Source organism: Lagenorhynchus albirostris, chromosome 18, assembly GCF_949774975.1.
Source record: "Lagenorhynchus albirostris chromosome 18, mLagAlb1.1, whole genome shotgun sequence".
In the NCBI taxonomy this organism is placed as follows: Eukaryota; Metazoa; Chordata; class Mammalia; order Artiodactyla; family Delphinidae; genus Lagenorhynchus; species Lagenorhynchus albirostris.
In genome coordinates this window covers 9577653-9600225 of record NC_083112.1, presented here as the reverse complement: position 1 = coordinate 9600225, position 22573 = coordinate 9577653, and the positions used below count along the sequence as shown (strand labels likewise).

At 39.2% G+C, this 22573-nt stretch overlaps 1 protein-coding gene across 2 annotated transcripts in view; it reads left to right on the top strand.

Annotated features, from left to right (window-relative positions):
• The window catches only part of STARD13 (StAR related lipid transfer domain containing 13), a 222332-nt gene that overhangs the window by 47006 nt on the left and 152753 nt on the right, over positions 1-22573 (top strand). The window contains exon 1 of one of the 2 annotated variants that reach the window (XM_060129562.1): positions 3265-3527. The exons of the other annotated variant lie outside the window; for it this stretch is intronic. Coding sequence (XP_059985545.1) covers positions 3359-3527 — 169 coding nt within the window. The 5' untranslated portion in view covers positions 3265-3358. Of the gene's footprint in view, positions 1-3264; positions 3528-22573 lie in introns of those variants that run through there. 2 annotated transcript variants of the gene reach the window in all.

Here is a 22573-nt window from a genome sequence, read left to right as displayed (position 1 = left end):
AGACTCTACACTTGGTTGTTATATGACCTGGGACATTGCTTCACCTCTGGGAGTCTTAATTTCCTTTTCCACAAAATAGGATAGCACAAAGGTTGCTGTGGAGATTAATTAAAGACATAAAATGTAAATAGCATAAGGCTTAGCACTCAGTAGGTGCTTAGCACTGTCAGCCACCCTCCCTTTTCCATTCCCCCTGTTCACTGTTCTTGTTGGCTCCCAATATTCATCTGTTTATCCCATCCCTGAAATAGTCTGAGTGAAGATTCTTCTTGATGACCAAATTAGGAGAGAGGAAAAGTAGTTGAAAACTAAAAACTAGTACCATGCATTTTTCTCATTTTTGAAGGAACTGGAATGGAGGAAATCCAGCATGTTGGGTTTTCAGCACTCTCTCCCTCTCTCTGGTTCCTTTGGTCCTCACTCACTCACCAGTCAAGAGCAAGAGCTCTCTCCACGAGATGCATGGAGGACATTTCAGCCCAGGGAAGATTGTCAGCAGTTTCTTGATTTTACATTTACAACAAGCAGAACAGAACTGCCCACCCAGTGGTGATTCTTCTAACACTGGGACCAAATGATGAAAACAATTCACTGAAAGGGCTCAGATCTCATAGCAATACATTAGCATAAAACAAGGCGATAATGATGCTAATGAGAAAATAATGTTACCTATCTGCTTTAAATATGGTATTTTGGACACAAAGTGGCAAAACCACGGTGAGTAGTTGCATGGGTTTATAGCTACTACTACCTTAACCATAAAAAATAAGTTGGACATGACACAGGGAAGACAAAGATATTGATACATGATCCTTCATAGATCCCTTTATTAAAAATCAGACTGATTTTTAGAAAAATTGGGCTTTACGCTAAGCTTTCTTTTAATTAGGAAATTCAAATTCTTCTTTTTTCTCCCTAATTTACATTCAATTCTTGTTCTTCATTGCCATCTCCTATGAAATACTATGTTTCATGTTGTTGTATCTGCTTATATATATCAAAGAATACATATTTATGATCTTGATGTTTTCAGAACAAAACACCTCAGGACTTTCAACACGTTCATGTATTCATTATTATGCAAAAAGGAGGCATGGTGAATTTTCTTTTTTTTTTTTTAAATAGTAACCTGGCCAGGATACAGTGCAGTGCTTCTCAGGAAGAATTGTTCCATTTACTTTTAAAATGCAGCCAAGTCAGTGTTAAACTCCAGGGTTGGCACTGGGAATGGTCAGTCTTTCTTTAAGTGTTATCCACAGCTAAAAAGCAACTACATATCATTTCCTGCCTTTTCCTTCCCTTTGCTTGGTTTCCCAGCACATATGCAAAGTTCCCAAGTCCCATGATCCGCTCTTCTTTCTCTCTCTACTCTTCTTCTACACTCTCCCACTGAAAAGTGATAACTGGCAGGTGTTTACGGCAGGGACGTCCCCAACACTGGACTATCAAACTGAAAGCATGTACACAAGGTGGCTGACATCAGCATCTCCATCAGATGGCAGCCAGTGCTGGAGCTGAGCTTGGGGATTGGACCTCACAAGCATCTAATACTGCAGTGGAGTGCTAAGCCTGTCTGCCATTCATGCCCAGGCTTCTGGCATACCAGAGTCGCTAGATCTTAGATCCCTTTCACCATCCACAAAAGATCCCCTGGAATAGAAAAACTCTGATCAAATCCTAAATAAAAATGAAAAAGGAACACCCCTTTCCTTTCCTGCATCAACGCTGACTTGAAAACCTGACCCTTACTTACTCTTGCATAATTATCGGAAGAGGCTCACAATTGCCATGAGAGAGAGTACATTCCAGTGTAGGCCCTAGGGATCTTTATTAACGTGCTCATTTACCTAGTAAGATATTTACACGAAATGAGCTGCTTCTCAGAATTGCAAAGTTCCCACAGGGGAAGATGTTAGGACTGACCACCGTTAGCCACAGCAGCAAGAATCGAGGACCTAATTTAAGTCCTGTTGAACTTTCAATTGAAAGTTTTTATTATTAGGATTCCAAATCCCAGGCCAGGCTATGTCTCAGTTTGAGACAGCCAAATATAAGAACAACCTGGCCTTATGCCTCTTTTTCAAAGAACTTTATTCCCTCAGCCCCAGGTTCAGAATTTGATAACATGTTTTCTATGGACTTTTTTCCTCTTTACATCAAACAATATTAAAGAGAAAAAATAGGGGAAAAATGCTAATTACCCCCATATGTATACTCGGATATGGCCAAGTGGAATTACTCACGTTTTCCTTAAACACACACTGGTTCCCGATCTCCACACATGTGGGCACAGACCCTCCTGCAAAGCCCTCCTCAGTCTCTGCCTGTCAGAATCCCACCCATTTTTTTAAAGCCCACCCAAATGTCTCTTCCTCTGTGTGGCCTGCTCTCGTCACCCCAGTCAAAAATAATATTGCTTCCTCTAATATTGCTCTTGTGTCTTTCTTGAGGCCCCTTTCACATAAGGCCTGTGTTATGTGCTTTTGCATAACTTCTCTATTGATCCCAGGCAGCTTGGCAACATCAGCATTGCATGGATCTGCATCTTTACGGTGATTCCTGGCAGTGTCTTAAATGTGAGAGGTACTTCAAAAGTACTTTACTTCTGGGTGATTAAAAATTGGAGAGGTGGAAAATTTAAAGGGGTAGATACTTAACAAATACACTTGTGCTCTTGCCTCTGCCAGTCTCATCTGTGAGAGCTCTCAGCTTCCCATGCAGAAGGGGCCTGGAGCGTATTTACTCAGGGCCTTAAAGCACTTGAGGTTCACTTTTCACTGGAAAAGCTTTATTTATTTCTTTGTAACGAAGGGTGGTAATTTATCCTAAGCTGTTTATGCTTATTTGAAGTAGTTTTTCACTTGTTTCTCACATCCATCTTTTAGCTGCCTTGGAGAAGGCGAGTGTGCTTTCTCTAACCCTTACAACCAGAAAGATTGATTTCCTATGCCCAGGGCTTATTTTTCTTCTGCTGCCTTTCCTCTTCCCTCTCTCTTTTCCTTTGAACTCTTTCAGTGAGTGCTGCTTCTCAGGGCTTAGTCAGCTCAGAGGCAGGGCAGTACTCACATTGCCTTCCCGCATTGTGTGGGGATCAGAGAGGCTGGACCTGCCTCTCTCTACGGGGCTTGGGGCCGACTGTGGACCGTCCCATCTCCTGTCTTCCTCTGATTGGCTCTGCGAGGTCACGTGAGGCCGGGGGTTGGAATTCTGAGTTGTGGCTTTTGGCACTCCTTTTTCTTTTTAAAAATCGCTGGGTCTGCTGAGCTCTGCTGGGCTGGATGCCTCGCTCTGTAACTGAGACTGAAGGCAGACGGAAACAGCCACAGGGCAGACTGAGGGCAAAAGAAAATCTGCCGGGATGTTCAGTCAGGGACCCAGGACCCCAGCTTCAGGTTGCTACTATCTAAATGCCATGACACCTGAGGGCCAGGAGATGTATTTGCGATTTGATCAGACTGCGAGACGCTCTCCTTACAGGATGAGCCGGATTCTAGCACGCCATCAGCTAGTGACTAAAATTCAACAAGGTGAGTCGCCGGTAGTGGAAGGCTGTTGCTAATTCTGATTTCTGTTGGCTCTCTTTCATGCTAACCCAGTTTTTAAAATTATTGTTTTCACTTTACAACATACGGATTTCTATGCCAAGCTGCGCATACCTTTCAGAAATAACTTAAGGCTGCAGTTTCAAGCAAACAGTGACAGCACTTAGCTGCCGCATAACTCAACATAAAGTCCACAAAAAACTTCACGGTAGGACAGTGAATCATAAATTTCCAAGACTTATGTGTCTCTACAGAATAAATGAGACAGGTTTCCTCAGTATGTATTTTAGGAGCTTTTCATTTTTAAACGTGACAAGTTCCACACACTCTGTCACATTTAAAACTTGGACACTTGTTTATTTAATTAGGAGAGGGTGGGAAACTAACTTCCACCCTGCCTAGATTCTTTAGAACACTCTTAGTGACAGGAGAAAGTTAAAATTCTATTCTTAAGGGCCTTGGGCTGACAACCAGTGTCACATTCTCTGCCTATTTGTACGTTTATGTCAGCAGTTGCCACTGATTTGTTGATACTGTTTTTCTGGTAAAGGATAAGTGTCTGCTAATGTCAAAGCAAATCTTGTGACAGAAGCACCAGCTTTATAAGGCAGAGAGGAGAGGATATTGATTACAAGTTGTTACGTGTTCCTTTTTATTCTCAGGGGGGAAAAAATCACTAAAACTCATCATTCTCCAAAAATAGTTTAAAACATGCGCTTTATCTTAGGATAGGTTTGTAGAAAGTAGAAAGGTGAACATTCCTAAGAAACTTCTGTTGCCCATTTAAAAGACACACACACATACTACACATGTACAATAAGTTTATGAAGTTTATAATCACCCCCTCCCAGACTTCTAAATAACTAAATTATTATATTGGTGATACATAAGTTGACCAGGATATTCTAGAGCCATTATAAAAGTACAATTTCCACTTAAATAAATAAGTTTAAGATTATATTGAATTTTAGAGGGGAAGTTGGGGTTTGTAATCATGAAAATCTTATTGTAATGTTTCCAAAAGGAACAATATGTATTCTAGTGAGCAGCATTTGATGAGATTGTTTCCTTGGAAATTAGGATTTGTTTTTAAAGGTTCAGGAACTGGTTATGTGTGAAGGATACTGGTCCTACATACCGGTCTGATTTCAGGAAGGATATTAGGTCATTCCATAAACTCTGTGTGCATGTCTTGATTGAATAGAAACAAAAGTAATTATTTCCCTGTGGCTTGATTTAAAAATACACTAGGCTTATAATAAAAACCAGCTCCATTTTAGTTTTAGAGATTTCTGACAATGGTGCTTTACCAGACGTCACCATCATTATGGACATAGGGGCTCAATAAATGTTTGGTGATGATTTGATGATTTGTAGTCTGCACTCTGAATGTTCCTCAGCATGCTTATGAAGTGTATTATGTTAGAAACATTGCATACAAATAGTTTGAAATATCTTTGTAAATCTCCCTAAATGAATTTGCAGTGATTGATTTCATTAAAAATTATATTCTTTCTGGAATGAAGATTGTTTTTCCATTGAGGACTTGAAGTTATGAACACATGCATGATCATTGAAAATGTATTCTGTATCTGTGTTTCATTTTGCCTAATTAGAAAATTTGAGCATACTCACTTTTTTTAATACTGGGCAATGGAATGTTTGAAGCTAATGAATGCCTAAAAATTAAGTGACAGTTAGGATCATAGGGAAGCATGAAAGAATTCCAACAATCCAGTGGTTAGGAACTCATTATTTGTTAATAATGAGTTAATAATACAATGCACGATTGTGTCGTAAGACATTGAGAAAGCAGAAGCAAAATGATTTTACTGGGTTTACCGTATGAGTAGATTGGTTTACTGTAATAGAGAATAACAGTGTATCACGCACTGCTCAGAGCACTTTATATATATTCCAATTTATTTTATCCTCAAAAAATAAATTCTTGTAGGTAAGTACTATTATTATACCCATTTTACAGGTGAGAAAACAGAAGTACATAGAGTTCAAATAACCTCTCCAAAGTTACATAGTAGGAGCTGGTATTTGAATGTATCTTAACTAGAGACCATGCTCAATAATACTCCAAACCATTTTTTAGTTTTTATAATGAGTGTTAAACTACTGAACCTATGGTTGATTTCTGGATTATATAATATTTCAATCTTTTCTACTCAGGGTACAGCAATGAACCATGTTACAGAATCACTGTGAGATTTCCAATCAGGTCTTATTTCTCTAGTGGAAGCAAACTGCTATGTGTTTTACCTTCCTTGAGCAGTTAGTACCCAATAGTACACAATGTCAGGTTATTATACTAATGGCCCATAATCATTCAATTGAAGTTTATCAAGTGCATATTAAATTAATAACACCGATATTTTTTGTAACTCACATACTGGTATCTTGAAATAACAGCCACATCATTAAGATTGTTTACTCTGCTATAGATCTTTCAAGGAAGATTTAGCATTATATTAATATAATTTGGGGATCAACACTTACAGTCTTTCATGGCTGTTGGGAACAGTGCAAACAAGAGTAAGTTGCTCCTCAGTGACCTCATTACAGTGAGATAATCATTGAATGGCACAGACATGATTCAACAGCAGATCCACTCATGAGAGGGAAAAACAGGGAAGAGAAATAAAGGAATCTTTGATGATACATAGGATCAGAATTAGTTGCTCAAACTCAGGATGAATCTAAACTTGCTTCTCATAGGGTATGCTCCAAAAAATACGTCCATCATTTATCTAGCCATCTTCTTAGTTCTGGAGTTTTAAATCCAGTGAAAAAGAGAAGTGATGTTTAAAGTAGGGTGTTTTGCAGAGTGAAAGCTTATCACACAAGTCATACTGCCCATGATCCTTGCCCCACAATCTTGCTGAATCAATGGGGAAATTGTTATAGGGAGAGAGAATGAAAATTGTAACGGTCCTTATTTCCCTTACCGGCAGACTCTTGGAATGGACAAGAGGGAGGATACTGAGGAGGTGGAGGAAGAGTATGTTAGGCCATGGAAGGGGTGAATTGGGATCTTATGTCATTAGATGGTTACGATTTATTGGCTACATGTGCATCATGCTTAAAGTCTATACACACACATGTTACTTGGAAAATCCAAATTTAAGCAAGTGTATAAATGTGATTACTTGCTTTGTGAAAGAATTCATCATGCTTTTGAACTTAAAAAAATATTGTAATGCTTTAAACAGCATGATATGGACCAGACTGCAATAAAGTCCATTGAACTACAGAAAAAAAGAAGACAGGGATGCAGGCTCTATTTGGAAACTCTCTCATTCTTTTACCAGGCAAGTTTCAGAACTTCACTGGGCCTTCATTTCTTGATGAGAAAATGAGATGGTATGACTATGGTTCCCAAGGTCTTTCTGTAGTTGAGTCAATAACTCCTTGAACAAGAGTGTGTAACGCAGGGAAATTTAAACCTAAAGTAACAGAAGCCCAAAAGGAAACAGAGCAGCTGTCTAACGTGGAATAAATCAATGGCTTATAATTTTTCTACATCTTGTCAAGGAAATGGTAAGGTGGAAATCAGATTTTAGTTCTACTTCTGATGCTAATTAATTGTGTGATCTGAGGCAAGTCACAACTTCTCTGGGCATTCTTTTCTTCTTCCATAAAACAAAGAGTTTGGATTAAATAAATGTGAAGCTCCCATCCTCTCTAAAACTCTAGGATTCTGTGATCACAGGTTATTACTTTAAGAGAAAGATGATTCTTATTTACATTTTCCTTACTATGTCATTCAACATCTACCCAGACATACTTCTTTGATACCTGGTTAATGCTCTCATTATCAATTTAATAGGAACGTTAGGATGTCCTGTCTTGTGGACTATTTAAATGTCAGTACAACCTATATTTATAAAGAAACCTGTAAAAAACCTTTCTTTATCAGGAGTCCTGGACCGTAAAATGGAGTTATTGCAGTGCCTGGCCTATTGCAAGGACCGTAGGGATCCGAGAGTGTTAATGTAGGTGGATCCCCAAGCTCACAAAAGACCTCTTTTCTTGATAGTAAATGCAAAATGTGGAAATTTCACTACTAGGAGAATTAGTGAAAATTGATCTTTGCACGTTCATTGACTTTTTACCTGACACTATTTTTAGAGATAGCACTTGAGTTGAACTCAACTAGAGCGGAGTAAACTGCTTTTTTATGTTTGCAGGGAATGGAACTGGGCATTAGTGATGTATTCTCTCTCATTCCTCCATCAAGTCAAATGATATCTTGGGGATTTGCCCAACCTAAGTGGTGGCATTTCTCATCCCTGGTGTAGGAGACCTCTACCAACTGGGTAGCATCAGCCAAAGTCAAACAACCTTTTGTTCTTTTGGAATTGCCCTTTCTCCATGCTTAGCATTCTCTTTCTCAGCTACTTTCAGAAATGGAGGATGAATACACTGGCAGAAAGACAGATGGAACACAGAAAACAGGGTAAGCATGCATCAGTCATGTGTTGCTCAAGTTCTTTAAAAAAAAACACAAAACTGTCACAAATTCACATTTCATGAATCAGAGCCTCTTTCTATTCAGTGCTGGTGACTGAAGGGCCTGTACACAAAGGATACTGTTTAACCAGAAGTTACAGGAAAATCTGTTAAGTCAACTAACTTTGAATAACATTTTAAAAATCATCACATAGTAAAAAATATGAGCAGTCAAGAAATAAGTACTAGAAAGAAATTAGCAAAGAGCAATATGCTTATACACATATAACACTTGAGAATTGCATAGCTGCACTTCACTGCTTTTATTGGTTCTGAATGTATAAACACTCATCCCAGACGCAGAAAATTGCCAAATCTGGATTTTGTGACATTAGCTTAAGTGAATAGAGCTTCATTTTTCTCGTATCTTCCCCCCCGCACTATAATCAGTGCTTTAACTCTTAGTAAATTTGGGACACTGGTCAACTTTTATAAAGCAGGATTCCCCATTTCCCTAACAACCTAATCATGGCCAATTTAGAAGCACAAGTTAGAAAAAAAATCACCACTAGTGGTCTGAGCAATATCAATTGATGGCCCAGACAAATTTAGAAAGAGAGAAAATGACAAGTGAGTTTTAGTAAACTTCCTATATAAAGGAAAATAAATGGAAATTCAGTGAAAACATATCATTAAGAGGGATGTGCTCTGTCTCTACATTTCATTAGCTATGAGAACGAGGTGCTGAGACTAAGGAAGAAGACATAAGAAGACAGCCATGCGTTTTGCACACCAGATATTTGAATGAAATGAGGATCATTTTCTATCTCCTCGGGCAATCTGAATATGATTTTGGTGTGGGTAAAGACATTATGTATTAATTTACATTCTACCTCATTACCTAAAGGATTTGAGGTCGTTTAGAGAAGAAGATACAACGCAGTTAAAAAAAGATAAATCTGGTGAAAAGAAAAATGTAGGTCAATTAATAAGACTAGGAAGAGATATTATATAAAAATTTACAATGTAAGGCCCTGAATAATTATTAAAAGCAGGCTACAGATTTAGCTTGAGCCTTCCTAATCTAAGAAAAGAGGAAAACGTGATCAGGGAAGGTTTGCCATGTCCATAAGGTAAAAACATACCAGCACAACTTTCCCTGGGGCTTGATATTTGGGAGAATTTTCTCCTAAGGACTTGATATACAAGAGCAGTTTCTCATAAAAAATCCCATAAAGAGACTACAAGCCATAGTCGATGGTGCTTTTAAACATTTCTATAGTGAAATCAATAGCAAATCTCTTATAGCATCCTGCAGTGGAAGTGGGAGCATAACAACAAATTATAATTCAGTAAAAATATTCGAGGATGGGGTGGACGGATCAAAACAAGGAGGTTCAGTAGGTAATCCTCTGATTCTCTGGCTTAATCTAGAAATAGCATGGAAACTGTCTAGAGACAATTTCTCTATGTCTCATTCTCAGAACTCTAGTTACATGGATGGTTGGATGGATGGATAGATAGATAGATAGGCAGGAGGAAAATATGTCTGTGGTTAAGTAATTTGGGGAAATACTGCATCCTCCTTCCCTTCTTGGAAATTCACATTTATGAAAGGCTCAGAGAAATCCTGCAGAAAGTAATTTAACTTTGTTTAAACTGACATATTTCCATATTTCATCATGAAACCATTTTGTACTGGATACCAGGAAGTGACATCATGTAAAATCAATGTTCCCTGGGGAACACATTTTGGAAAGTCTGGTTTAGGAAAGTGGAGGGCTGGTGGTCCATTCAGATAATTCTCTTTGAACATATTTCTTGAATGAATTGATAATTTGAGATTGTATCTTATAGAGTAACATTGCAAGTATTCTGTTTTCAAATAAGGCCAGCTCCATATACCTTAAAAATCTACTGGGTTAAGGCAGGATGGATATCTTTTATGAAAATTAACAACCAAAGGAAGATCCTAACCTGATTAAGTGCCCTCCACACAATTTGCCCATCAGAAAACTGAAGGAGTAGGTATATGGGCAGAGTTAATCATTATAATAAAAAGAATACAAACAATCTTCAAGTAACCCTACAAGATAGGTACTGCTGGGCCAGGAGAAAGAAATGATTACTTTTTAGCTCTGGATCTACGATAAAGCCAAAGTCCTAGTTGAGTTCCAAAGGGGTCAGAAGTTACAGCAGCTAATTCAGAATATTCCATTACTGCTGGAAAGTGGAGTCACAGCCCCACAGGAAAGAAACAGGAAACTATATAGGAGTCTCGAATTCTCCCTGGCTGTAGGTGATGGGAGAGGTGGACTCCTGTAAGCTCAAACTTTGATGGGTGGCTCAGAGTCAGTTTCTGACTTGAAGGGCCAAACGTATCCTTGGTTACATAAAGTCTCCCTTGGAACGACAGAGTAAAGTGAACTGATAGATAATAGGTCATTTTTGTTAGTAAAATCTGTTTGGTCTAGTTGTATAAGCAACTTACCAAGTTTCCCATGAAGACTACAAATATTCTTAAGGTATTTTTCCTCCTGCTGGCAAAGAGATAACAAATTAGCATTTGCATTATGACGGATGCTTTTTGAGAGAAATCCACAGAATATCAAAAAGCTGCAACAGAATACATGGAGAATTAGCCATACCGTGTAGCTCAGATCCCCATGTTGTAAAGTCACACAGGGCCAGAGCAATCACTGTAGAATGGTGCAGTCTAGGGCAAGGCAGACACACAGATTACTATGAAAATTTATACACTATTGTTTGAAAAGACATGAATTCTCTTTTTTAGAGAAACTTAGGATCAAAAGGAATTTAAATGGAATGGTTGGAAAATAACTTAAAATTACAGAACATGCTAATGCTGTTAGAAAAAGGAAATCAATAGAAAAAAATCCGAAATGTCTGGCTAGACTCTCAAATGACTTCCCTCACAAGCCATAGGAATCCTGGTAATTTCAAAGGTCTGACAGAGGCAGAGCTGATTAAAATACCAGTGATTTGCATTGCCTTGTCTCTAACATTCTGATAAAACACTAGAGTGAAACAGTGTAGAGGAGAGAGAGGAGATTGTAAAGGGACTCCGCAGTCACCAAGTAACTAATTTACATATCAGTATTTTGAGCTGAAGAAGGCATTCTCTTCCTGCATTCCAAGTCTCCTCTTACTGGTAATTTTGAAAATCATGCATATGGATGACAAGAACCTTGGATTAGTATTCAATCTCTATAAGTGAACAGTAGCATTTCACATGCATTTGTATTCACCAAATGACAAACTGGGAAAAAATACGATAGTCATAAAATCATATTTTCCTCTGAAGGTTTTACTACCTCCAAATTATTTATAATAGTAAAAATTACTGTAAGAAATAAGAAGGATTTACAATTCCAATGACAATGATATTCCAACCATTCTCACCTAAATAAGACTAGAGTTCTTAGTAGAGGAATTTAAATCTCTCCGAAATGCTTTGAAGGACACAATACATTTCCTGCTAAATGCATTTCTCAAAATAGAGAATGAAATCCGTTGCAAGGTATAACTTGGAGGACCATGTGTTGTGTATAATAATTTCTTATTAATCAAATTGCCTTCGCTACTACATTGATCTCTTTGGGTAGGAGAGTCTGCTACCACCCTTTCCCTGCTGCACTTTCCTATTTTCACTGTTAGTATTCCATTCTCTCTGCTGTGCTTTTAGGAGGAAGGTCTACGGCAGATAAAGCTGCTTAGATGTTTTTATTACTGGCTTCCTAGAAGAAGGAGGGGAAAAATCTTGGCCAGAAAGAAGGGAAATCAGTCTTGCAGGATATCTTGAAGAAGACCGCAAAAGAATTTCAGGGACTGAGTTTATCATCTGTTGGTCCCAATACTGAGTGTGATGTAATTCCACATTTGAATTCTTATGTATTATCAATGGCCAGGGCAGCCAATCCATTGGAATTGCTTGGAACAGTCATGAAATGGTAGCACAAAGCATTAGAGAGATGGACATTTGTTTCTTGCCTTCTTCTAGGACAATCTTCCAGGAGTTATTCTGTTGATGGGATGATGAAATCTGTATTCTTTGGGGCAAGTAATTGAAATATGTTGGTTGAATTTCAAGAAACACTTTCTGCTCTTGATTGTGGGATCAAGAATGTCCTAGGGACACTGTTCATTTAACCTAAACTTTAAACTTTCTACACCTACTACTGAAACAATTGGAGGCCTTTGGAGTCATGCAGCTTGAGTTTGAAATTCAGCTCTGTATCTCCCTAGCAGAGTGACCTTGGCCAAGTTACTTAACATTTCTAAGCTTCAGTTCTTCTGTGGGCAAAAAGGAGCTAGTAATAGCCACTATCTCATAGTTATAGCAATAAGTGAGAGAATACAATTAAACAGAACACGGTGCCTGGCACATACTAAGTGCTCAATATAAGAAAATATATCAATATTTATATTAAACAAACATCCATGTACATAGGGCCCTTCAAGGTATTGTATCAGCAAACAAAGAGTAAATTATGTACTATATACCAAGTTTACTAAGGCAGGTATACCTCTCGCCACATTTTTTGTGTCCTCAAAAAGTATCCACCACAAAACCTGAAACAAAAGGTGGGGTTTTTTGTTGTTGCTGTTGTTCTTTTGTTTTTTATCTTAAACTGTAATGAAAACCATTGTCCTTCCCAAGTGTGGTTTCCTGGGCACAGCAGTTATTCTTAGTTGCTCTGAACTGACCTAAAGTGATGGGTTTAGGCCCCATTTCAACTCATAAAGATAAATAGCAAAGTCTGTTGATCCCCACCTTCTGCCAATAAAAGAGGCAGGAAATGTTCCCAGCTCTGGGAGTGACTTGCTGGTAAACTAAAGCTGAGGGAGGGCAGCAGTGCTGGAGGAAAGGGGGCTGTGCTCTCAGTAGGCTGGAGTGAAAGGCCAGGGAGGCTATCAGTGTGTGAGGGTGGGAGCAAGGCCCTAGACCAGCCTCATTAGCCAGTAATAGAGGGTTATGTCTATATATCTGATGGTTTTTATCTATAATGTCTGAGTTCCCCTCTCAACATGTTGTGATTTTTCTAAACTGAGAACTTAACTTTGAGATTTTTCTTAATTTTGTAGAAACTTTCCAGTATTACAGTGGTCTTTGCTTAGAGGAATTCATAGAAAAGAAATGCTGTAAAATGTCAATAAACTTTCAAATGATCAGTTGGCAATTTAAAAACTAAGCACTCTGTTTCTCGAACTAATTCAAGCAAATTATTTAAGAAGCTTTCATTGCCCATTTCTTCTAAGGATTTCATTCCTTTTCATTCAGGAATATTCTTCATATTGTTGAATTCCTCCGCTGTGAAAGACTGCATATGGATATGAAATTAACATTTGTTAAAATTTGTCCTTCAAGTTGAATGGACTAAATCAACGTGGATTCTTTTGCTTCATTTATTTATGGAATATATGTAGTCTTAGGTCCTCCTCCATTTTTGTGCCCCCCAGCCAACAAAGAGTAGAAACATTAGTTAGTCCAGTCTTTTTATATCATGACATAAATGTTAATCTCGAACTTAGTAAAAGCCTTGTTTTATAAGATAAAATATTTGATGTTTGCGTATGGCATCCTGGAAACCCTGAAAAGCTATTATAACAGTAATGCCTTCACTGGTAGCATGTGTGACATTTTGTGGAGCCACTCCATATGGATTATCTTTTTGAATATGAATGTAAGATAGTACTGATCATCTTGGATTAGGAAGCTGTGTTCCCTAGAATCTTTCAGAGATCTGACAAATGCATATGCAAGCTTTCCTACTTTGAGACGTTTCTAGTCTCCGTTCCCTAAGTTGTTCCTTTGGAAGTGGATTTTCACTTGGTTTTGCTGTATGGAAAAGTACATTTCCCTGAGTAGACTCTATAGATAAGTATAGGCTCACTTGATCGAATAAGGAAACTTGGCAGTGAGCAATACGGTTGTCAAACATTAACTAACTGGTAGAGTAGAGATGGTTTCAGAGTCCAACTTTTTCCTTTCCCCCTTCCACGTAGAGTAAAATTAATTCCTCACCTCCAGCTTTACAATTCAGTTTCTGACAGAGCCATTCTATTTCTGTTTCACGTGAGGCTTCTCCTCTCACTTTTGTGTCCATCTCCCATCGTTGGTCACTTTAGCAGAACTGGCCCTGGACACTGTAGCTTCTGTTCTGTGAAGCCTGGTGCTTTGTTCTGTAAGGCAGGAATGACGTGGAATTGAGACAGGTTCTTTTCAGCTCTTAACTGTCAGTCGTGCTTCCTCCTGGCTGCTGGAGTCTATGCAGCTGTGTCCAGAGGTGAAGGCAAGCCATACCTCCTGGGCTGGGGCAGAACTTTTCCACTGGGTCACCGAAGTGAAAAGAAGAGTGTAAGTTGGGGTTTGTCGTGGAGAGGCAAAATAATGTATCAAAATTTCTGTGCCTTTGGGTCAAATACTTGGGTCTGGGGATTGATGATTTGACTTTTTATAAATTTTATGCCACAAATTTTAGCTCTTGAAAAGTTTACAAGATTTTTAAAACACTGACAGCATACTTATACCTGCTCTTATTGAGGGTTCCCTATTATGTACCAGGGACTGTTTTCGGCACTGCATTTATTGCTATTTTATTTAATTTTCATGAAGACTCGAGAGTTAAATTTACTCATCTGGAAAATAAACATAGTAAGGCCTAACACTCAAGGCCTTATGATGTTCATTTTTCAGATGAGTAAACGAAGACTCGGAATGCTAAATAACTTTCCCAAAGTCCCCCAGCAAGTAGGTGGCAGAGCTGGACTCTGAACTCAAGTCTGGTTCAGAAGCCTATGTCAGCTTACCACTGACAATACCAGCACCCTCATAATTATGTACATGTCTACCTTGAATCCAAGCAAGGTGTTCTGTTTTTTTCATCACTTTGGACCTTCTCAGTCCTCCCTCTTCTCCCCCAGCAGTCCCTCAAGTTGTTGGAGGACTTCACCGCCAAAACCAGCAGCAATTCGTCGTGATCATCCTATATACTAACTACTCTCCCACTCCTCTCTTGAGGGTTGGCTGCTCTTCATCAAGGGCGCTCTGTCCAAAGTAAACAACACGGCAGCAGCATTTGGCCTTTGGTAAGGAGTCTAGCAAGGTTAGGTAGGAATAAGCATAACAGAGGGAAAGAACAAATTCCTCCACCCCCAACCCCCTTTCCCTACTTCCGGACCCTGCAAAATGCTGCCCTTCTTCCTAGAAGGTGCTGGGGGTCAATGTCCATACTCCCCCAGGTTTCCCCAGGGCTCTTAGGGCCCCGGAGCTCAGAGGCTCATGTGATCTTCACCGTGGGCCTTTGCAAGTGAGAATCGAGATGGGAATTAGGTCAGACCTGTGGTGTTCTCTGGACTCTGGATCTTGAACTCATCAGTTCTATAGTGGAAGGAAAGCATGTGTTAAGCCAGGGTCTCCATTTGCGGAGAGAAGCCCCGGATGGAGCTTTCTTTTCCAGATTTTGCAGTTTTGACCTCAGTCACGGCTGAGGCCTGCAGACCAGAATAGTCACAGTTGTGCTCTGCCCTTGTACTGCACTTGTAGCTGGAGAACAGTAGTCAGTCAGAAGAAAATATCAATGTTCTGCCAACTTCTGCTGTTTGTGCAATTTTGCCAGAAGCCAAAACAGGATCGAAAATAATAAACAGACCTCCTCCCTTGTTGCATGACTATTTACATAAAGAGATTGATGAACTGACTGTGCTTGTGTGAGTGCTCAGGGAAGGGAGTTTTTAAGGAGAAAAGGTTAATTCTTTGGTAGTTGATTGGGATTTGAGCTTTTCCCAAATAATTGGGTTTTTGAAGAGATAACTCATAGTATATATAGTGCTGCTTCTTCAATATAAACAGCCTAAATCATGGATAAAACAACCGGACACATGAATTACATACAGCTGTAAAATTTTGCAGGGAAAGTGAATCTTGAAAACAAAGGGCCAGCGTGAGTCTTAAGTAGAATAATGATGTTTCCAGTGGAAAGAGGAACCAAGCTTGGGGGACTGGAAGGCAGGAGGCCTGGTTCTAGGACACCTTTGCGTCCTGGGTGACCCTGAGGTCACCATCGAGGTGACCGTGTACCCTGGTGACCATGCATGCTTTTATTTAATCTCTCAGTGCCTCAGTTTCTTCATCTATCAAATGGGAATAATACCAGCTCCTGCTATTCAGTGATATTATCAAAAGAAAAAAGAATCGATGTGAAATTAATCCAGATAGAAGGCGTCATCCTCAGTTCTGTCGTGGCTAAGTGATGTCAGGGTACCTGTTAGGGACCTCTGGGCCTGAACACAGGAGCCATACAAAGCAAGCCCCAGCTCTTTAGTTCTCAATTGGACACGAAACATCACCACACTTGCTTCTCTTCCTTGAATAATAATTTATATCACCCCTCATGGATATGGGAATAATGTGCCACTCTGTGGTCTTGTTTTGTTTTTAGTTGGTTCCCAAATAGACAAAGTATTCTAATTCTTGCCTTTATTTTGTATTTTCTTTTTATGTATTTGATATGCTATGAGGGAATCTATGTAATTAATAAGGCTCATTTTAAACTCCACTTTTCCCTCTTATTTTTCTGCTATTCTGAGGTGTCGAGAATTTTACTTTGTATTTTTTACTCAGCTAATGAATTTTGTTTCACCCTTAATGAATAATTTCCCATAATCATGAGCAGAATAAAATCTTTTGAAGTGAAAGATATTGTGTGATAGACTTGGGGACTTTGACAAATCGAAGCATCATAGATCATATGCTTTCTTTGAGTTAAGAATCTCCAGTATAAATCAGGCTTCCTGCCAAGGCCAGTAGGCAGTGTGGACTGTCCTCTAGGCAGGATAGCCTGGTGTGGCTGTTGAGCTGGAGGCCTGCAAGAGCTTACTGTGATCGCGGCGAACTACCTGAGTCTGAGAGGCCTGAAGGAACCTGATGTCACCTGCCCAGATTATCTGATGAAGAAAGGACGTGCCCAGTGCTTTCGTGGGGCCTTGCCCAGCACAGCCTGGTCTGCAAAGCCTCAGGAAAGAAAGGTGAAAGGTGAAAGAACGCACACTTTACAAACATATCCCTTTAAGATGTTCGGGTTTTGTTCCATAGTGTTTTTTTTTTTAAAGCAATCCTTCCTCCCTTCCTTCCTTCCTCCCTCCCTCCCTCCCTCCCTCCCTCCTTCCCTTCCTTTCTTGGCTGTGTTGGGTCTTCGTTGCTGCACACGGGCTTTCTCTAGTTGCAGCGAGCGGGGGCTACTCTTCATTGCGGTGCACGGGCTTCTCATTGTCGTGGCTTCTCTTGTTGCAGAGCACGGGCTCTAGGCGCTGCGGGCTTCAGTAGTTGTGGCACATGGGCTCAGTAGTTGTGGCTCACAGGCTCTAGAGCACACGCTCAGTAGTTGCGGTGCACGGACTTAGTTGCTCCACAGCATGTGGGATCTTCCCGGACCAGGGCTCGAACCCATGTCCCCTGCATTGGCAGGCAGATTCTTAACCACTGTGCCACCAGGGGAGTACCTGTTCTGTAGTTTTGATATCAGGTTTTTGTTTGTTTTGTTCTCAATGTTTGAGTGTGCTGATGATGTTAGATTTCAGGAGGAAGGGCAGTTACTAAGCTGAGACTGGTGTGAAAATCTTTTTGTTGAGCACTCTGTATGTGTGGTTATTACTTGAAAAGGCTGGGTGTCTTGAGTGCAGTGGCATTTGAGGGGGAACTTTATGAATGAAGAGGAAGGAGTTTGTTTGATGGAGAGTAATCCAAGCATGTGAAGGCTTCCCAAAACCTTTACTCCAGCAAAGCTGACCTGTAAGACGTTATTGACTTCTTTCTTGCATATGAGGGTGAGACTAACGTCTCTCCACCCCCACCCAGATTCGTGATGCTCTGAGTTTCTCTGCAGCCTTTGGCTTAGCAGAACACGTTTCTTGTTTATAGCTGTCTCTGCTCATTGATTAGCCATTTTAATGAATTATAATGTTTTGTGATTGTTGTTAATAACTTGACATGGGACTTAGGAAGTCTTCAGAGCCTTGATTTAGGAGAGAAAGACTCTCTCAGACATCTTTCCTTTGGCTCTGGGAGGCTGTGCACTTTCTAAAACTTGTAGTTTGCAGATGCAATGTGCATTGAATGAAAACATGGGCTTTGGTGTTCTCTGGAACTGGGTTCAAATCCTAATTCCAGCGTGGATTGGCTGTGTGATCTTGAGCAAGTTCTATGAACTTTGTAAGCCTGTTTCCTCATTTAAAGTGGGAAGAAAAATAATAACGTCCATGGCCTGGAATGAAGTGTTGTCACACATGCGAAGTACTTATTGCAGAACCAAGCACTTACTCAGGGTTCAATATACATTCATCTGAAAAGGAGACAGAAAGGACACAAATAACCAGCAACATCGTCCATTACACTGTGGACTAACTCCTTGTGGAGAAGATAAAAAAATACCCAACTTTGGATAAATAATAAAGTAGAAGCTAAGGAAGGGCCCAATTGTAGTGGGTCTGAAATTAGAATGTGTCAAGTTTCCTCAGAGAAGAATATGTATAACTACTGCAGCTAGGAAACTGTGCAATTTTAAACAAGGATTTTCCTAATCAAATGGAATTTACCTCTGAAAGCAGATAACTGTCAAACTCTGAGTATAATAGAAAGTATTTTTAGTCCTTAAAAATTACTCTTTAGCCTTAAAAGTTACTCATTAGACTACCCCATAAGTCCAGAATATGAACCTTAACTCTGGTATGAAGTTGATGGAAACATACCTAACTCTTAATATTTCAAGTCTAACTTCCCCAAATGAAGCACATCTGCCTTAGCAGTGCAGTCAGTTGGGACCTAATCACACATCCTCAGAACTATTCTCATAAGATGTGAGATAAGCCCAGAGGAAGTGCATTATTCTGCCTTCACCCCACCCTCAAGTGTGCAGCCTACTCTGAAGCCTAGAAGCAAAGAGACAGCACAAGGAGCAGGAAAAGATATCTTCAAAGCCTAGAAGCCCCTTGGCTTCTTTTCAAAGACAGTCTTTTAAGTCTTCTGTTTTGAATAAGTTTTGATAAACTCGAAACATTGAATCTTAACTTTGTTGTAACCCACTCAGCCAGCTTACAGAAAATGAAGTGCATTCATTCATTGTCTTTCCATTTTTGCATGAAGGGACACAGTCATTCATTCACTCACTCACTCACAAAGTCACTTCTGGAATACCTACGCTGTGCCAAGTGCAGGTGTTGGGATATAACAACACATTAAAACAAAATCCACACCACTGTTTAATGGGGGCTTTAAACTCGTGCCACAGAGTGTTAAAGGTGCGGGGATGGCATCCGTGCAGCGGGAGTTGGAGGCACAATGGCCAGAGTCTTTAGCTTTAGTTATTATTTTGTTGTTGTTCTCATGTTTTCGTGTTTCATTGCTTCAGCTTCCAATCTTTTAGCAGAAGGCATCCATGCCTGGTATTACTGGGGGTGATTCTTACTAACTGTTGGGGAATCCTGGAGTTAAGACTTCATCCATTTTTGCCGCATCATTTCACCATGTGTCTTCCTTAGAATCTGAATAACTCATATCCCATCATCCAAGAGCATGGAATGCTCTCCCTCTGGCGAAAAGTGCATTGCTGATCTCCTCTGTTCTCAAAAAGTCAGGGCACATCATTTACAGAGAGCTTACCTCTCTGCTAACACTGCTACACTAGCATTTGTGCTCCCCCTGTAAGGATTAGAATGGTGGTGAATTTCTCATGAAATCAACTTTAGTAACATAGCAATAATTAACACAAATATTTAAGAAAGGCTACATTTTAGGAATGAATATCACTTCTTCTGCATCAGTTACACTAGTGGAGAACCTAACCTAGTCAGTATTTCAACAAATAATTGTTCAAAGCCGATTGCAAGAGCTTTGCTGCTATTGAGTATGAGGGAAAATTATATAAAACATGATCACTGCCCTCAAGGAGATTACAATTAAGTGAGATAAGACATATAAACTATCATTAATACCAACAGTTCAAGAGAGTGCATGGTTCGATGACTAACGGATTATCAAAACATAGGTATTCATAAGAGTGCATTGTGAGCAGGGCAGTAAGGTAAGGAAAAAAGGTTCTTGGGCCTGAGCTATGGAAAGTGGCTGTGCTTCCACTGGGCAAAAGTCAGAGGAACTTATTCTAAGTAGGACAACAAAATGAATTGAAAAGTATAATTTAAGTAATTAAGAATGTAGTCCATCCTACCATATAGCACAGGGAACTATATTCAATATCTTGTAATAAACCATAAAGTAAAAGAATATGAAAAAATATATATATATGTATAACTAAATCACTTTGCTGCACACCAGAAGCGGCACACAACATTGTAAATCAGCTATATTTTAATTTTAAAAAAATGTACTCCAAATCTGGTGTAGGAAGTGAGATGATAAGGTTGAAAAAGGAGTCTGAGGTCAGACTGCAGTGAATTTGAAAATTTTTTGGTAGGTAATGGGGAGCTACTGAGGGAATTTGAGTAGAGAAGTAATTGGTTGAACAGTAGTTTAAAAAGATGAATAAGTGAATATGGGTTTGAAGTGGTCAGAATGAAAGTAGAGAGAGAGTAATAATCAAGGAACATGTGTTTTGTCCAGGCCCTGTCTAAACATGATAAATGACTGTCTCATTTAATCCTCATAATAGAAGGTACTGTTGGTGTTCCCATTTTAAAAGCTAAAAAATTGAGGCCTAGAGAGATTAAAGTTACTTGTTCAAGTTAAACCCAAATAACTAGCAGGACTTGAACCCAGGGCTATCTGACTCTATCTTCTTCCACAGCTCAAGGGTTCCCCTTATAGTTTAGTTTTTGTTGTTACAGTGACTACCCAGAAAAATATCCCAAGTGACGGGGATTTTAACTGTGGCAATAAAGAAATGATAAACCTAGGATTTAGCTCCATAACTTTTCAGAATGGTAAAATATTTATATTCTTTTAAAACTTTAATGTTCCCAATTACTAATTTATCTCTTCATTCATTTGAATTTATTACTGTACCTTCTACTAGAGATTTTCATTCTATTTGGAGACACCTACCTGGTGATTGTATTATTAGTAATTCTTGCTCAGTAAATTCTGGGTCAACTCACGACAGAAGTTTCCCTGGATTTTAATTAAATTACTTGATGGAACTATACGTGTTTTCTTTCTGCTTTAGCCATGATCCCTTTAAAAATTTATCGGTAAGGAATAAATAAAATTAAATACTAATATAAAATGAATTTAATATGTGTAGTAAGGAGATTTAAATTTTAAACCTCTAGACATTACAAATTGGCTTGATGATTTCATTTTTCAAAGAAAGGCTTTTCTAAGAGTATTATGTACCTAAATACAAATAAAATTTGGTTCCTGATTCTGGAAATGTGAATAAACCAAAACACTAGTCATATTGGGCCAATTGGCTGAAATAGTTTGAAACCAGAAGATTAATTTGTAGAGAAACCCAATAAACAAGTGTCTCTATAAGACATGGGATCTTGTTGTTTATACCAAATTCTTAAGCAGCCCGTCATTATTTTATCAAAAAAGAGGATTTCAAATATGAACTGTTCCAGAAGTAATTTAAAGATGTTTAAATATTTTATGAAGTATGAAATCACACATACTTGCCTCAGGCAGACTCCCCACTGGTATTGAATAAAAAATACTCATATAGTTTTTTTTTATAAGAGCTATTAATATAAAGTTTTACTTCTCTGCCTGAATTGTAGTTCATATTCTGAATCTAGCCGCAGGTTAAATCCCAGTTAAATGAGGTGCCTACAGAGCCCCCAGGGGACAGAGTTTGTATGCTTACTCGGATAAAGTGCAAATGATACTGAATTTTCTACTGTGCTCTAAAGCACACATTCTATTTTCTCAACACACTCTAGTCTCTTGACTCCTATTTAGAAAACAACTTATTACTGTTTCCCTCAAGTCCAGTGTACTTTTATCTTTCTTTATCAAGATTGCTATCTCTACACATAAGATGGGCAAAGGTCATGGTGAGTCAGGCAAAGTCTCTTTTCTTAGAAGGTCATGGCCACACTTATTCCCATGACCTCTCCCAAGAAGCAAAAACTAGAGGTCATTGCCCAAACTCTGGGTCAGTGCCAGCTTATTCTCTAGGACAGGCTGTTCCTGACCCAATAACCAGGTCCCGAAGGTTCATGGCTTCCCAAGGGAGCATCCTTCTTTCAAGGTTCACACATAGTGTTCTTGTCTGATAGTTATATGTAAATCGAGTTCTCCCTTTCTTGCTGATCAAGCTGCTCTGTACATGGGTAGCATGAGAGAAATCATAACCTCTGCAACTTCTATGTATCAAGATAGACTTCTAGATAGCACTGGCAATATGTCTGACCTTAAGCTCTTCACCATGCCCAATGGCAGACTCATTCTCTGACTGTTTCTGATGTAAGCCCCAGCTGAGCTAATCCTACAAGACCCAAGTTCCCCAGTGAATACATTCATTGAGCAGCAGTGGTTGAACTTGGAGAAGTATAATACGGTTGCTGTGTAACAAACCACCCCAAACTTAGTGGCA